Here is a 17,943-nt window from a genome sequence, read left to right on the forward strand (position 1 = left end):
AGTTATTAAAACATAAAGTAATGGCATTAAGAACCTTTTCTTTTTACAGTTTAATGGTTTCATGCTTTCCTAACTATAGGCTGATTTCCCTGCAGTGTTGGAAGTAATCAGACAGGGATTACAATAGCAACTTAATTAAAGTGCAAATAATGCTGGACGGTGCAGATTTTCATAGGCACTCCTAACCATTACTGCAAAATTTCACTTGGGCAGCTATAGAACATAATTTATTTTTGGATGTTAGTATGTTATACTGTGGTGCAGTATATAATCAGCCAGTAAATAAAAATGCTAATCATTTGAGGGTATTGCAATGGAATGAGACTAAAACATAATTGCTAGTGATGTCATTGAACAATGTTGTTGTTGTTTGTCTTTCGGCTTTTTCCCGGTAAGTGGTCGCCACAGCGGAACTCCGATCCGCTAATGATTGGCAGTAGATTTTTACGAAACGCCGAGGTGCCAGCTCGACGCTCAACCTTCAACAAAGACCCATGTACGCACGCATGTCTTTCAAATGTTACCCAACTGCGGGGAGGACATGCAGACTCCACACAGAAGGCACTCCCAAGCCAAGCCGAGAATCAAACGGGAGAACCTCTTGCTGTGAGGTAACAATTATAAACAACATTATTAGTTAAGAAAAATGAAAAAGTGTTATGTGAAATTGCCAGAAGAAAAGCTAGAATAGGCTAACTCTGGTAAAGCTTGGAACATTGATATAAACCCAGAAGCAGAGGTTTTTAATTTCACAGGGAACAAAAGCATGAGTGGAAACATGATACATTAGGCATTTAAACAGAGATAGGTGATAACACTAGTGGAACTGTAGATGATGTCTACAGTTATGTAATGAAGTGGAATGTAATTAATGAAGTGGGTGTGAATGTATACATTGGTGTGCAAGGCAAGGAGCAGGACTTGGAAACCATACAGCGCCTCTCTATGGTAGCTGAAGGTTTCTGCCATGTCAGGCTCTTCCCTTCTCTCCTTAGGGCATAAACAATAAGTGCAATTAACCTTTTTCATACGACTTATGTCCCAGCTGCTGTAGTAGTCCAGTTGACCTTTCAAAGAGAAACTCACATTTTCTTTGCATATGGAGTTAGAATCTCTAGAAACGTGCACAGTATTTCAGATGGTATTTCGCTGCTTTTATATTCTCTGGAATAACAGCTTTGGGTATTTTACTGATCCTTCTGCTTGCCATGTATCCCAGTAATCCTAAAGCCATCCTTTTCTCACATTACTTGCCTTTATTAGTTATCTACTCTAAGTATCCAAAATCCTCAATATTCATGGTTAATTCAGAACTGCATGGCAGCTCAAACTAAGTAATATTGCTGTACCATACCATATCACTTCTCAGTCTTATTCTGAATATTTTATTTATTTATTTGCAGTTGTTGAATGGGATGGCCTGAAAGCCCCTTTTCAGCAGAGTTCCAGGGAGAAAAACTCCAAGTTATATTAAGGTTCTAAGTTATAATTACATTACACTGGACATCAGTAGTCAAGAAAATCACTGTCTAGCTTAAATCACTGTCTAGTTTAAAAGCTCTTAACTATAACTACATACTCAGTGATTTATATAAAAGTCTTGGTAAGTTTAGTAGGATTTGCTGCTCTTTTCCTGCCTCATTTATTCATATCATGAATTATTTCTTTAAACTGATAAAATCAGCAAGAAAATGTAACTGAATGACTGAAAAGGAGCAACACATTTTAAATGTCTTCCAACATGTGCTTTATTCTTTTAAAATTTGAATGAAAACTGCACAGTATTTTTCTCTTAACATACCTTACCCACTCAATGTCTTTTCCTCAGAAATAACATTTTACACAGAATGAAAATTACTTTGCAACCATACTCCTTCATGCTAGTGTTGTATGAATAGGTTTGATTGCTAAGAGTTGTAGTTTCTGAAACTGTTATTTGCTTAACCCTTTGAGCAAAGAACACTTTCTTCATTGTCCAGAGATTTTTTTTTGTAATTTTTTTGAGTAACAGTTATCTGTAAACATTCTGTTAACCTATACAAAGAAGAATTAAAGGGAAATATAAAATAGTTCATGAACTAATTCATTTAAATGCCAACATTTTTAAATTAGGGTTCCAAAAAACTCCCTCACATTTATCCTCAAAAGGGTTAAAAACATTTATCTCTACAGGCGTCGAACTCATCTGTTTCTGTTTTCAAACAAAAAATGTTCCGATGCATATGAGTGTTTAATACCATGATAAAACCATTTTATAACAGAGATGACTTGTACATAATCTGATTGTTTTTAAGCCAATGCTGATAAAGATGCTGTTTGTTCCTGAGTCATTGATGTTCAATGTAATTTTCAATTGTAGAAATAAAAATAAGGCAATTTAATGTATAGTCACCATTTCTGTTTTTTTTTTTTTTTGTTTTTAATTTTTTCATCTTTGCTGCATAGGTGTATCCATTTTGTAGGCTTAATCAGTTCAAACCTTCAGTCCTCCATTAAAGGAAAAAATAGGGTTTCTTCTTCTGTTGCTCCTTTTTTGTTGTTTTAACAGTTAAAGATTCACCAGGTTCCCACTGCTGTATCCCGAACACATGTGATGCATAAGAACATATTGCACAACCCAAATTATACCACCCTGGAAAAGCTGAATCTCCAGTTTAACGGTTTTTGGACAGCAAATAGGTGAATTCTCCAGCCCTGATATTGCCAGATAGAAAACTTAACCAGTTTGTTAGCTAACGTTTTTGGAGTGGCATTAAAACAATCTTCTTTATTTTACTGATAAAGGCATTTGAGATTTCAGAAAAACTGTCCCCCTAGGTTTTGTTGGAGAAACACCACTGCTGCCTAACTGTTTGCAAGCCAAGTATTTCCAAGATTATTGTGCTTTTATTTCAGATGGAGTCTGCATAGTTTCTGACACAGGTACAGAAACGTCAGTTTGTTTTCTCCCTTGTCCATTTAATCATTGTCTCTGGTGATCTGTACAGGAATATTAATTTGGCATAGAGATCCTCTTCCAGTTCTAGTTCTCCTGTTTCTCGTACAAGGAATATATCTGTACATAGCTTTAGAATACGGTCCACATTTGGCAATTCTTCAAACATGATCGAATGGGAGATCCCACTGAAGAATTCACGTACAAATTTTCCTATCACCAGCACGACTGAAGCATACAGTCCCATGATACTAGAAGTCAAAGAATAAGAAAATGTAAAGATAAGTAAAAATGTTTAAAATTATTGAAATATTTTACTCTAAACACTGTACTTATTACTATCTGGTTACCTATACCATAATTTCTTCATCAAACAGCATTTCTTATAAATATTTATATGACTAAAGAGGCAGCAGTTATGGGAATGAGTGCTGACATATATCATTTAAGCTAAAAAAAGATATTAAATAAAGATATGAATTTCTAGTACCCTGCAAACATGGGAAGGAATACACATATACATTAACTTCCTGTAGCATCAAAGCATATACATTTTCATTAATACTGGCTTGATTCTTAAGATTCACATACTTCTTTTTAGCTAAGCATATTGGAATCTGAAATATCCTAACTACTGAGAGGGTGCTGATGTCCCACAAATTAAATTTATGTACTTACCATAATAATAAATCTACACTGGCAGTTTCATCTCCATCAGCTGTAGAATTAAAACTGGCAACCCACAAACTGGCACGTAAACATTCCCAGGCTACTACAATGCTTATCACCTAAGGACTCATCTACACATCTCTCAGACTGTAAAAGATGGACCATAGACAAAATGAATCTTACTCTGCCCCTAAACCCTCACTCAAATAAAGGCAACTACCAAGCCTGAGGTAGAGCGAAGGAAGGAAGGTAGAGTTGGTGAATGATAAAAACTGAAACCGAAAAGCTGTTGTTAAAGTATTTGTGCAACTTTCTTATCTAGTATTAAGAATTTCATCTCCATCTCCTGTAGAACAGAGCCCCAAGCTTGGCATGAAAATATACCTTGAATAATGATGGACTGAAGTAAGAACTAGACCTGGAGACCATATCTTGCTTGTAGTGTCTTGTGAAAGTAGCCTGCAATGCCCACATATTAGCCACACAGATGTCATCCATGGAAGCATCTTGAAAGAAAAAGCTTGCAAAGTGGACACTGCTATAGCAGAATGAGCATATGTAAATTCAGGTGTATAATTTCTTTCTTTCTGATAACAAAACTTTATGCATTAGGAAACCCAAATACATCAGGTTGACTTTGGTAGTATGATACTCAGTTTTTATTCTAAACGAGAAGCTGTGTTTACTTCTTATGGATTTTGTTTTGTTCAAAAAAAAAAAAAAGAAAAAAAGGAAGGGTCTTTGCAGAGCCATACAATGAACAAAGTTTTACTTACAGTTAATTAGGGAAGAAAACCAGGAGATCAGTTGATTAATTGATATTAGTTTCAGTGGCCACATCTTGCATAAAGGAATAATAAATCATCTTTGATATTACGTCTTTATGAAAGACAAGATGGGTGAGGTTTTCATACTATCTCTGGAGCTTAGAAGTCCTTCTATGAGAGGTGATAGTGGCTAAGAATAATATTTTACAAAAAATATATTTTAACTTTAGAGAAAAAAAAACAGGCTCAAAGAATGCTAGGATAAGCATCTCCAAAGAAGGTAGAAGTTCCAGGGTGGAACTGGAGTCTTAATGGTGATGAAACAAGAAACAACGTTTTTCAGATTTTAAGAGAAGCTAAGGAAACAGAATCAGCATCTTGATCTTGACAAGAATTCAATATAGCTATTAGGTATACCTTAATAGAGGAGAAACTAAGGCCTGAACCAACTATCAGTGACAAACACTCCAAAACACTTAGAACAGGGGTCATGGCCCATAAGAAAAAATAGTCCATTTGCTTCAACATGGCTTTCCAGAGGAAAAGACCAAGAACCCTCACTTAGGGCATGAAGTGTCCCAGTAACACCTGCTGGCTAGGTGAGATATTAGGGTCTTGGCAGCATCAACTGAAGAGTTCAGTCCAAAAGGGGCTAGTAAGACAATTTTGGTTCTGCAAAACCTGGCCTTTTCCATCATTTCTAAAAGAAGAGAAAACGGAAGAAAAGAGTGAAGGTTTTCTGTGGGCCACTTCTGGATCCTAAGGAAAGATTAAAGGAAAGAAGTTGTTCAATTTTAAGTGGACGGGGGAACACTAAAAGATCTCAGCAAGGTGATCTCATGCAATGGAACAGAATTTGTGCTACTGGCTGGTTGAGAGATCACTTGTGGAGCATCAGCAGAGCACTACCAATCTGTCTGCTAGAAAATGCGTTTGCAGCAGAATGTTAGTGACAATGAAAAGGTGACTGGAAGCAATGGATCATTCTCCAACTTTCCCTCCAGGGGTGTACTGTTTCATTATGCATCCTTCCAGGGGCACTTTGTGTGCCCTGTCACCATCTCATTATGCATCTTTTCAGGTGCTCTATGTGTGCATTAAGTACCTTTTCAAGGGTATGATGTAAGAAGCACTGTCTCATTATATATCTTTTCAGGGGCGCTTTGTGTGCACTGTCTCATTATGTATCTTCTCAGAGGCACTGTGTGCACTGTCTCATTTTGTGTCTTTAGGGGCATTGTGTGTGCACTGTGTCAATATGTGTCTTTTCATGGGCCCTATGTGAGCACTGTTGTCATTGCATATCTTTTCAGGGGCACAATGTGAGCACTATCTCATTATGCATCTTTTCAGGTGCCCTATGTGTGCATTACATACCTTTTCAAGGGTATGATGTAAGAAGCACTGTGTCATTATATATCTTTTCAGGGGCACTGTGTGAGCACTGTCTCATTAGGTAGCTTTTTAGGAGCACTGTGTGTGCACTGCACCATTATGCATCTTTCAGGGGCCCTATGTCAGCACTGTGTCATTATGTATCTTTTCAGAGGGAGTATGTGAGCATTGTGTCACTATGTATCTTTTTAGGGGCACTGTGTGAGCATTGTGTTATTATGTATCTTTTCAGGGGCACTATGTGTGTACTGCCTCAATATGTATCTTTTCAGGGGTACTGTGTGAGCATTGTGTCACTATGTATCTTTTCAGTGCACTGTGTGAGCACTGTGTCATTATTTGTCTTTCAGGGGCAGTATGTGAGCACTGTGTCATTATGTAACTTTTCAGGGGCACTGTGTGAGCATTGTGTCATTATGTATCTTTTCTGGGACACTGAGTGCGCACTGCCTCCTTATGTATCTTTTCAGGGCACTGTGTGAGCACTATGTCATTATGTATCTTTTCAGGGGCACTGTGTGAGCACTATGTCATTTTGTATCTTTTCAGGGTCACTGTGTGAGCACTGTGTCATTATGTATCTTTTCTGGGACACTGAGTGTGCATTGCCTCATTATGTATCTTTTCAGGATCACTGTGTGTGCACTGCCTCATTATGTATCTTTTCAGGGGCACTATGTGAGCACTATGTAATTATGTATCTTTTTTGGGACACTGATTGTGCACTGCCTCATTATGTATATTTTCTGAGGCACTGTATGTACACTGTCTTTCAGGCATATTATGTGGGCACTATGTGTACATTTCCTCATTATGTATCTTTTTGTGGGCAATGTATGAGCATTGTGTCTTTACATTTCTTTCCAGGGGCACTGTGTGAGCACTATCTCATTATGTATCTTTTCAGGGGCACTGTGTGAGCACTGTCTCATTATGTATCTTCTCAGGGGCACTGTGTGAGTATTGTGTCTTTATGTATCTTTCCAGGGGCACTGTGTGAGCACTATCTCATTATGTATCTTTTCAGGGGCACTGTGTGAGCACTGTCTCATTATGTATCTTTTCAGGGGCACTGTGTGAGCACTGTGTCATTATGTATCTTTTCAGGGGCACTGTGTGAGCACTGTCTCATTATGTATCTTTTCAGGGGCACTGTGTGAGCACTGTCTCATTATGTATCTTTCCAGGGGCACTGTGTGAGCACTATCTCATTATGTATCTTTTCAGGGGCACTGTGTGAGCACTATCTCATTATGTATCTTCTCAGGGGCACTGTGTGAGTATTGTGTCTTTATGTATCTTTCCAGGGGCACTGTGTGAGCACTATCTCATTATGTATCTTTTCAGGGGCACTGTGTGAGCACTGTCTCATTATGTATCTTTTCAGGGGCACTGTGTGAGCACTGTGTCATTATGTATCTTTTCAGGGGCACTGTGTGAGCACTATCTCATTATGTATCTTTTCAGGGGCACTGTGTGAGCACTGTCTCATTATGTATCTATTCAGGGGCACTGTGTGAGCACTGTGTCATTATGTATCATTTCAGGGGCACTGTGTGAGCACTGTCTCATTATGTATCTTCTCAGGGGCACTGTGTGAGTATTGTGTCTTTATGTATCTTTCCAGGGGCACTGTGTGAGCACTGTCTCATTATGTATCTATTCAGGGGCACTGTGTGAGCACTGTCTCATTATGTATCTATTCAGGGGCACTGTGTGAGTATTGTGTCTTTATGTATCTTTCCAGGGGCACTGTGTGAGCACTGTCTCATTATGTATCTTTTTGGGGGCCGTATGTGTGCATTGTCTCATTATGTATCTTTCCAGGGGCACTGTGTGAGCACTGTCTCATTATGTATCTATTCAGGGGCACTGTGTGAGCACTGTCTCATTAGGTAGCTTTTTAGGAGCACTGTGTGTGCACTGCACCATTATGCATCTTTCAGGGGCCCTATGTCAGCACTGTGTCATTATGTATCTTTTCAGAGGGAGTATGTGAGCATTGTGTCACTATGTATCTTTTTAGGGGCACTGTGTGAGCATTGTGTTATTATGTATCTTTTCAGGGGCACTATGTGTGTACTGCCTCAATATGTATCTTTTCAGGGGTACTGTGTGAGCATTGTGTCACTATGTATCTTTTCAGTGCACTGTGTGAGCACTGTGTCATTATTTGTCTTTCAGGGGCAGTATGTGAGCACTGTGTCATTATGTAACTTTTCAGGGGCACTGTGTGAGCATTGTGTCATTATGTATCTTTTCTGGGACACTGAGTGCGCACTGCCTCCTTATGTATCTTTTCAGGGCACTGTGTGAGCACTATGTCATTATGTATCTTTTCAGGGGCACTGTGTGAGCACTATGTCATTTTGTATCTTTTCAGGGTCACTGTGTGAGCACTGTGTCATTATGTATCTTTTCTGGGACACTGAGTGTGCATTGCCTCATTATGTATCTTTTCAGGATCACTGTGTGTGCACTGCCTCATTATGTATCTTTTCAGGGGCACTATGTGAGCACTATGTAATTATGTATCTTTTTTGGGACACTGATTGTGCACTGCCTCATTATGTATATTTTCTGAGGCACTGTATGTACACTGTCTTTCAGGCATATTATGTGGGCACTATGTGTACATTTCCTCATTATGTATCTTTTTGTGGGCAATGTATGAGCATTGTGTCTTTACATTTCTTTCCAGGGGCACTGTGTGAGCACTATCTCATTATGTATCTTTTCAGGGGCACTGTGTGAGCACTGTCTCATTATGTATCTTCTCAGGGGCACTGTGTGAGTATTGTGTCTTTATGTATCTTTCCAGGGGCACTGTGTGAGCACTATCTCATTATGTATCTTTTCAGGGGCACTGTGTGAGCACTGTCTCATTATGTATCTTTTCAGGGGCACTGTGTGAGCACTGTGTCATTATGTATCTTTTCAGGGGCACTGTGTGAGCACTGTCTCATTATGTATCTTTTCAGGGGCACTGTGTGAGCACTGTCTCATTATGTATCTTTCCAGGGGCACTGTGTGAGCACTATCTCATTATGTATCTTTTCAGGGGCACTGTGTGAGCACTATCTCATTATGTATCTTCTCAGGGGCACTGTGTGAGTATTGTGTCTTTATGTATCTTTCCAGGGGCACTGTGTGAGCACTATCTCATTATGTATCTTTTCAGGGGCACTGTGTGAGCACTGTCTCATTATGTATCTTTTCAGGGGCACTGTGTGAGCACTGTGTCATTATGTATCTTTTCAGGGGCACTGTGTGAGCACTATCTCATTATGTATCTTTTCAGGGGCACTGTGTGAGCACTGTCTCATTATGTATCTATTCAGGGGCACTGTGTGAGCACTGTCTCATTATGTATCTATTCAGGGGCACTGTGTGAGCACTGTGTCATTATGTATCATTTCAGGGGCACTGTGTGAGCACTGTCTCATTATGTATCTTTTCAGGGGCACTGTGTGAGCACTGTGTCATTATGTATCTTTTCAGGGGCACTGTGTGAGCACTGTCTCATTATGTATCTTTTCAGGGGCACTGTGTGAGCACTGTCTCATTATGTATCTATTCAGGGGCACTGTGTGAGCACTGTCTCATTATGTATCTATTCAGGGGCACTGTGTGAGCACTGTGTCATTATGTATCATTTCAGGGGCACTGTGTGAGCACTGTCTCATTATGTATCTTCTCAGGGGCACTGTGTGAGTATTGTGTCTTTATGTATCTTTCCAGGGGCACTGTGTGAGCACTGTCTCATTATGTATCTATTCAGGGGCACTGTGTGAGCACTGTCTCATTATGTATCTATTCAGGGGCACTGTGTGAGTATTGTGTCTTTATGTATCTTTCCAGGGGCACTGTGTGAGCACTGTCTCATTATGTATCTTTTTGGGGGCCGTATGTGTGCATTGTCTCATTATGTATCTTTCCAGGGGCACTGTGTGAGCACTGTCTCATTATGTATCTATTCAGGGGCACTGTGTGAGCACTGTCTCATTATGTATCTTTTCAGGGGCCGTATGTGTGCATTGTCTCATTATGTATCTTTTCAGGGGCACTGTGTGAGTATTGTGTCTTTATGTATCTTTTCAGGGGCACTGTGTGAGCACTGTGTCATTATGTATCTTTTCAGGGGCACTGTGTGAGTATTGTGTCTTTATGTATCTTTTCAGGGGCACTGTGTGAGCACTGTGTCATTATGTATCTTTTCAGGGGCACTGTGTGAGTATTGTGTCTTTATGTATCTTTTCAGAGGCACTATGTGTGCACTGCCTCATTATGTATATTTTCTGAGGCACTGTATGTACACTGTCTTTCAGGCACATTATGTGAGCACTGTCTCATTTTGTATTTTTTAATGGGCACTTTGTGTACATTTCCTCATTATGTATCTTTTCGTGGGCAATGTATGAGCATTGTGTCTTTACATTTCTTTCCAGGGGCACTGTGTGAGCACTGTCTCATTATGTATCTTTTCAGGGGCACTGTGTGAGCACTGTCTCATTATGTATCTTTTCAGGGGCACTGTGTGAGCACTGTGTCATTATGTATCTTTTCAGGGGCACTGTGTGAGCACTGTGTCATTATGTATCTTTTCAGGGGCACTGTGTGAGCACTGTGTCATTATGTATCATTTCAGTGGCACTGTGTGAGCACTGTCTCATTATGTATCTTTTCAGGGGCACTGTGTGAGCACTGTGTCATTATGTATCTTTTCAGGGGCACTGTGTGAGCACTGTCTCATTATGTATCTTTTCAGGGGCACTGTGTGAGCACTGCCTCATTATGTATCTTCTCAGGGGCACTGTGTGAGTATTGTGTCTTTATGTATCTTTTCAGAGGCACTATGTGTGCACTGCCTCATTATGTCTCTTTTCTGGGGCACTATGTGTGCACTCCCATTAACCCCCGATGAGACTACCATGTATACTGAATATGAAACCATGTACACATACAGACAAGGGTAAAGGGGAAAAAAGTTTGCTTCTTTTTGACTTATGACATTAATTTGTTTTGCACTTCGTGCTTTACTTAAAATGAATGCAAATGTTAAGACTACATGACTCATATGTGTGCTTATTTATTGTTTTAATAACAAAACGTGCTATCCTAATTGTTTTGATACATTGACAAACTTTGCTAAAATCTCTCAGATGACAGGGATGAATGCCACTTCAGCAGAATTGCTTTAGCTATTGAAAGAAGACAACAACAGAGCAGTGTGGGATAAAGAAAATACTGTAAACTGGTCTACATTATATCAGAACGTTTAATATTTTAAATGTGCAATGACATGTATAACACTAAAAAAAAATGAGAGGTTCAACTACTCAAGCCTGAGTAGTATTCTGTCCTGTTTTGCCACTGGTGAGAAAGTAAATGGCCAATTATAAAGTCAGGAGTCTATAGCCATGTGATACCCACATTTTGTAGTACTATATTTTTATTTTCTGCAGGCTAGAGATATACAGACTTTACCTTTTTTATTTCTGTTTGCTGTGGAAGTCTTATTATCATAAGTTTTTCGACAGATTGGTACTGTATCAAATGCAATGTTTTTGCAGCACTCCCTCAATTGACTGCTCAGTAGCTACACTGCACAGCAATACTGCTGTATCTGGACAAGTTCATTGTTAGGTTCATATATATATATATATATATATATATATATATATATATATATATATATATATATACATACACATACTTAATCATCAGTTATACCTGTCCAGCTACAGGCTCCCTAGCTGTCTGCTTGCATGCTTATGAGATAAAAAAATACAGAGAACATTGGCAGGGACTCCTGAAAGGGTTGGTGGATTGGAAAGACTGTCCCCATCCCCAGAATACTGAAGTGAAGACTGGACTCTGCATGTGATAAGAACTATCCCCAGAATATTGAAGTGAAGACTAGATTCTGCATGTAACAAGAACCATCCCCAGAATATTTAAGTGAAGACTGGACTCTACATGTGACAAGACTCTTTATCCAGTTAGCCTTCGACACTCCTCACACCCACCATAGAACATAAGCATCCATGCTGAATGCCACTATGGGAGAACAACTGGAAAAGGACTGCCTCATATCAGACTGGGTAGATGCATCCTGCACTGCAGATATGTTCATAGGTTCCTAGGTAAGTACTAGGCTAGCTGCCCTTGTGGGCCATTTTAAGCCTAGCCAATTTCCCTTTTTGTGCTTGAAACAACCTATCCCATTTGTGTTAAAAATGGCCTTACTCATCCCATGGTCAGTAAACCCTTAATAAGAACAACTGGGAATATACCACAGATAATTTAAGGAGACCCATGCATGGGATGAAGCATTTAGGAGCTACCTCTGTCCATTACAGGGGCAGTCCAGGGGTACATTTTCTGTTTCCCATTCATAGCTCTAAGTTGCAGTTGAAAAAAGGACAGGGATGAACTTTATTTTATGTCACTGGGGAGTCTGTTCCAGAGCAGTGGTATCCTCTGTGAAATATACCTCTCTCTCCAAACCATTCTGTTGATATTTCAGAAAACATTTAGATACCTAGATCAAGTATTTCTGATGCCATTTGACTTGGTGATGTGCAGTAAATCCATCAGTAATGGGTTGGAAGATACCTTGTATGTCAGACACAGGTCACCTCTTAGCAGTCTGTAGGATACAGAGTATAGTGACAGAACTTTGAGTTAGTCTATGTAGGACATGCTGTTTAGGCCTTGTATCTTTTATGGGTGTTCCAGTTGTTGCATGTGTCTGGACAGATACATGCTAAAGGGGGCATTATATTCAATGACTAGCCTAATGAGGAATTAGTAAAGGGGACAATAACATCCCTAGATCTAGAAACAATCTCTTTGCTTATAAGCTGTGCAATATAGAAGGACTTCTTTACAACAATGGACACATGGTGGTCAAAAGTAGGGCCACTGTCCACATAAGTTCCCAAATCCTGAACAACTGGGTCAGCTCTTAAGAACATATTTTCAATGTGGCAGTTCCCTTGGGTAGATGACTTCAAAAAAGATAAAATAATCAATTTTTTTGGCATTTAGTTTCAGACCATGATTTTGACACCAGTTTTCTATTTTAAACAAATCTTTCTGCAGGATGGCTAAGTCATTTCAGGATTCAATGACTGCGCCTAGCTTATAGTCATCTGCAAACTTCAGCCCAAGCCCTTTGGTATTGGATTTTACTTCAGAAAAGTAGATGCCAAACTGATGAGATCCAAGCACAGAACCTTGGGGGGCTCCACTGGTGGATAGTCACTGATATTTGTAGGTGTAACACAGTAACCAGTGAGATAAATGTAGCAGTGCATTTGTATCTTTGTCTAGCCTTTATTAATTTGGGAAGTATTGTGTTTGTAGTTAAGAAACTTGCTTCCGCAGTTTTAACTAACCTAAGCAAATCTGACCTTCTGAAACTATCTACCTGCTACAATAAAATCTCAAAATTTGCAACCAGTGCTAAATTTTGTTATCACTGCCTCTCCCTAAGACAACTAGGATGGTTAGAACTCAATTACCTACTAAATACAATCAACTTCTCCTGACCCATCAACTGCTATACCAACCAAATAAAATAACTTCCCTCTGTGGTCTGCTCACCTTCCATAATACTGCGCATCAACTAAGATCTTCCAATACTCTCCTACTGACTGTTACCAATTGCTTACATAGCTCAGGCCAATCTATTTATTTCTATGCAGTTGCTAAGGCCTGGAACTCTCTACCCCCTGACATTAGATGTCTAAATGATAACATACTTTCAAATCCCTACTAAAAGATCGCCTATTCAAAACTTGGATACAGAAATTAATTCTGTACAGAACCAGACTAATTTCATGTGTTCCTGACTTTCAGCATCCCTAGAACACAAGTGTACTGTGTAATTTCGCTTAGTGCATAGTACTGTGAGCCAGGTGTTTAGACCTCCTTTATAGTTATGATTTCTAGTTTATGACCATGTTTATCTATAGAAACTTCTTTTTGAATTTATGTTCAAGCAATTCTACATTTGTTGTATAATATCTTGTTTAATTGTTTCTCAATATTCTAACCACTGTATGCTGCATCAGTTGTAAAACTCTGATTTTTACTCCTTTTATATGTCCTATGCTCTTTGTACAAAATAGCTATGTTTATATATATATTTTTTTATTATTGTTATTATTTTTGTAATTTTTTAACCCGGTAAACAAATGGAAAATAAATAAATACATAAATAAAATAAAAGTATTTAAATAAAACAGTTTTATAAACATTATTATTAAACCATGGCCCAAATAAAATGTATGGAATCCCTCAGTAATGTCATATTAGGAACAGAATTAGGTGCATCTGTGGACCTTAATGGAGCAGTCTGTGAACATTAAAGTCTGTTGAGGCCGTTCATGCTTTCCCTGTGCTGATTTCACTAATATTAAAGTTCACTGTTTATTCTCAGTGGCATAAACATAGGGAAAAATAGTTTTTGAAATTTTTTTAAACCAAGGCAGTGGCTGGAAATGTTCACTGATGGGGGCAAAAATATTGTTGGCACTTTATGGACTACATGCTAAGGAGCAAAGGAGGACATTTAATATTAGCAAAAAACATCTTGTATTCCTGTACTCGTTCTTGCTTCTGTATCATAGAATTTGTGTCTTGTAGAGGTGATGCAGGACACTGGACTCATTTCAGAGAGGTAATATGCATGTCTTTGTATTTGATGTCTCATGTTTTTGCATATGTAAATCATGTCCTGGTGTGTACTTTGTACCTCTGGTAGAGTGGCTGGCACAATTGTTGTTTTACAATATGGGTTTTAGGTTTCTTAACAGGATTACTGACATCAGTTCATTTTCTAGAGGTGTACTGCATTGGACATCAACTGTTAGCAAGTGCATTTGTTTTCTTTTTTGATATTTTAATTGGCAAGCTTGCCATCACTCTTGTAATGGTGGCAAACACAAATGTTTAACATCATTTATTGATCGGTGTAGTTTTTTACCATGGATATTTTTTTATTATTTGTGTTGGAAGTCACACTGTATTTTGAATCACTGCTGAATAACAAACAAAACTTACCAGTGTGTGTGCACACACAAACAGACACACACACACAATATATATATATATATATATATATATATATATATATATATATATATATATATATATAATTTCTTATTATATCAAAAAAGGTTTAGAGCCAAAGGTTAATATGAATTTTTTTTTTTATTTCCTATAGGTTAGTTTTGTTCTCTCTGGAATATGACTCCTGCCACAGTGGAGCTATTCCTAAGGTCTTCCTTCTCCCAATACCATTACTTTACCTGGGAGTTTAACTCTTCTGGGCCATGGTTGCAGGCCCATCACTTACTGACAATGACAAGTGTTGCAGAAAGACTGCAAGCTTGAGAGCCACTAAAGCTGTTCACAAGTATGGCTTGACAATTTCAGGAGGCCCTACCACTTACATGCTGCTGCTGCTGGACAGGTCACTGTTAGCAATGAGATGTGGCTTAGGGATGTCTCCATCCCTCCCCTAAGACTGTGCTATTATGCAAGTACCACCAGCTTACCTAGCCCAGCTGCTGTTCCTATTCCTGGCCTTTATTAGGGCAAGAGAAACAACCTATCTATACCAGCACACTACCCCATTCCTTCTCTTGAAGGCAGACATACAGCAAAAGCCTCATTACCCCCCCCCCATGTTAATTCTGACAGATGCCTCGGCCCCAAACCAAACTCAGGTTGCCTGCATCACAATCAGAGCTGCACCCCTCTATGCCAACAGGGCTGGCAGGTAATATGAAGCCTTAGAGCCAGATTTCAAAATAATTTGTGTCTGTGTCTAGCCTTTCAAGCCATGAATGATTTAACCCTCTTTGACCACTTATTTCTTCACAGAACAAATGGTACCTCAAATACCCAGTTAAAAAAGTACACCTTCATCAACAGATGAGTAAGATATGATGCCCCGACAGATTCATTTCCCAAAGTGCTACACTGAGCTTATAATAAACACAGGTGATTCCAAACCCTGCCTTGTGTACCTTCTCAGATTATGTAAGCTAACAAAAGAAAAGTGCGAAGGACACAATGTACATTACCATTCCTACATATGATTCCAAAACAATCATTTGCATCAATGCAACTTACTTTGTTGCAACTGTAAATTGATGTAACACACATGTAGACCCCCCATTAGCATTCTGAGAAGCACCCATAGTGTAAAAAGGAGTATAAAGTTAGGATAAGCCAAGCCCAGAAATTAGCAGCTGTTGTTGTTTTGTTTATTTATTACATCTTTTACTGGTGCAGTGGACTTATCCAATGGCCCATTTCAACTATAGCTCACAAGTTTCAAATCACATTACTGTGTAGTACAGCCATGAATATAGGTTACCATAGTATGTCACCGTTCTTTGTTGCGGCTATCCATGCTTGGGGGTTAGTCTAACTGACATGAAACTCTGTTTATCCAAAAACAAATGAACAACAGTTATGTTTTCTACTGTGCATCTGTTATGTCTGTTTGTCCTAGATGGTCACCATTTTTTGCATCTCTCATGTGCCCCTGCATATCACTCATCCCATATATTTTCTGTTCATCCCTCCCACATTATCTCTGTTTGGTACCAGCATTCTATTATCCCAGTGCTACGCACAGTGCAATTTGGATGGTATGTCTTATGGCAAGTGAGCATTCTGCTTAGGCATTTACTTACATGTTCATGTTAGTGTACACATCCACTGGGGAAGCACCCTGAAGTTGGTTTAGTAGTTCTGCTACCTAGCCGAGCTGTGCTGCTTGTATTACTATCAAAGGATTCATGTGAGTGGTGCCATTCATTGACCGTTACGGGTCCACATTCTGGGTGCTAAGCAGTCAACTGTGGAACCTTGTACAGCAATTTTTGGGTTGTTGTAGTCACACTGACTACTAAATAGTGGGCACTTTGGAGATAAGTATTGTGGTATATTGGAAAAAAAGGAATCTGTACACTGATAGAATTGCAGTTAATATACCTGAAGGTCTGTCTTTCTGTCATACTTCTTTAGCTGTTAACATTCTGCCCCTGTGAGGTAATGCACTTGTCCCACAGTCCAGATTGTCTCCGTATACAAGAATATGCCAATATATCTCCTATTCATCTGCCTTGCAACTGCCTCTTTAGTGGTGGAAACACTTCAGATGATATTGGGGTACACAGTGAATGCCTAATAATAATCCATAATGCTTTATGATATGGAATCTTACTATGTTACATTATCACACTGTTAAGATCTGGGATAGCACTGACACAGCTGTCACTCTGCTGGAGGAGATTCTACACACACACATGCACACAGCATCACCCTCCCTCTCTCCTCCTACATATTCATAGGGTGTGACAATGTAGGGAGCTTGGACAGCTGTCACTCTCAGCAGAAGACCTCCACAACATTTCCCAAACCTTTTGGAATACAGCCCTTGATATAGTGAAGAAAGGATGGGTATTATAGGTAGTTTGTAATGGAGGAAGAGCCTTTATAACATATACATTTTTAGTTGCTCTTTTTAAAAATTGTTTTATGGAAAGTATTTTTTGACAAAAAGTAAAATCTATTTGGGAAAATAGTAAGGAATAACTGACAAATATATGAAAACTTGAAAACACATATATTAATTCTAGCAGCCCATGGTGCAGAGGTATGAAACCTTTACTGTACCCCAGATGACCCATGTTCGGTTAATGGCATGGGTGCAATGAGGGGCCATGGAAGAAGGATAGGACTGAACTGCCGATGTTGGTTTACTCATCCTGGTGGGAGAGAGGCAGCCTATAGGCTTACTGCAATATGAAGCATACATGATGCTGCCTATAGGCTTAATGCAATATGCAGCATACATGTCTGGCCAGCTCTAATTTGCATGAGTGGAGAGTCACTCAGCAGGGAGGTTGCACAGGTATGAAAGCATGCATGTACCTCCTGAGGGCAGCAATCATAGAGCTGTCAAGACTGCTGTGAGGGAAAGGGCATTAGGGCACACTCCTTGGCATGCAACTTGATGCAGCACTATCATCACTGGACCTGGACAAGGATTGGATTGAACCCAGGGGAAGGCTAAGTAAGGCCCAGCAGAACCAATGAACAAGGAAAGGAGCTGGTGGCAGCTGAAGGTCACTGCAAGAAAGGAAAAGA

General features: G+C 39.2%; 1 protein-coding gene across 1 annotated transcript in view; it reads right to left on the minus strand.

Moving 5' to 3' along the window:
* Positions 1 to 1,723: 1,723 nt before the first annotated feature.
* PIEZO2 (piezo type mechanosensitive ion channel component 2) overlaps positions 1,724 to 17,943 on the minus strand; it is a gene marked incomplete in the record, with an annotated part of 2,710,318 nt that continues 2,694,098 nt past the window's right edge. Inside the window, 1 exon segment of the mRNA XM_044067359.1 lies at positions 1,724 to 3,186. Within this exon segment, the coding sequence (XP_043923294.1) occupies positions 2,934 to 3,186 (253 nt within the window).

Source organism: Protopterus annectens, chromosome 3.part1 (assembly GCF_019279795.1).
Source record: "Protopterus annectens isolate FY-2018-M chromosome 3.part1, PAN1.0, whole genome shotgun sequence".
Lineage (NCBI taxonomy): Eukaryota > Metazoa > Chordata > Ceratodontiformes > Protopteridae > Protopterus > Protopterus annectens.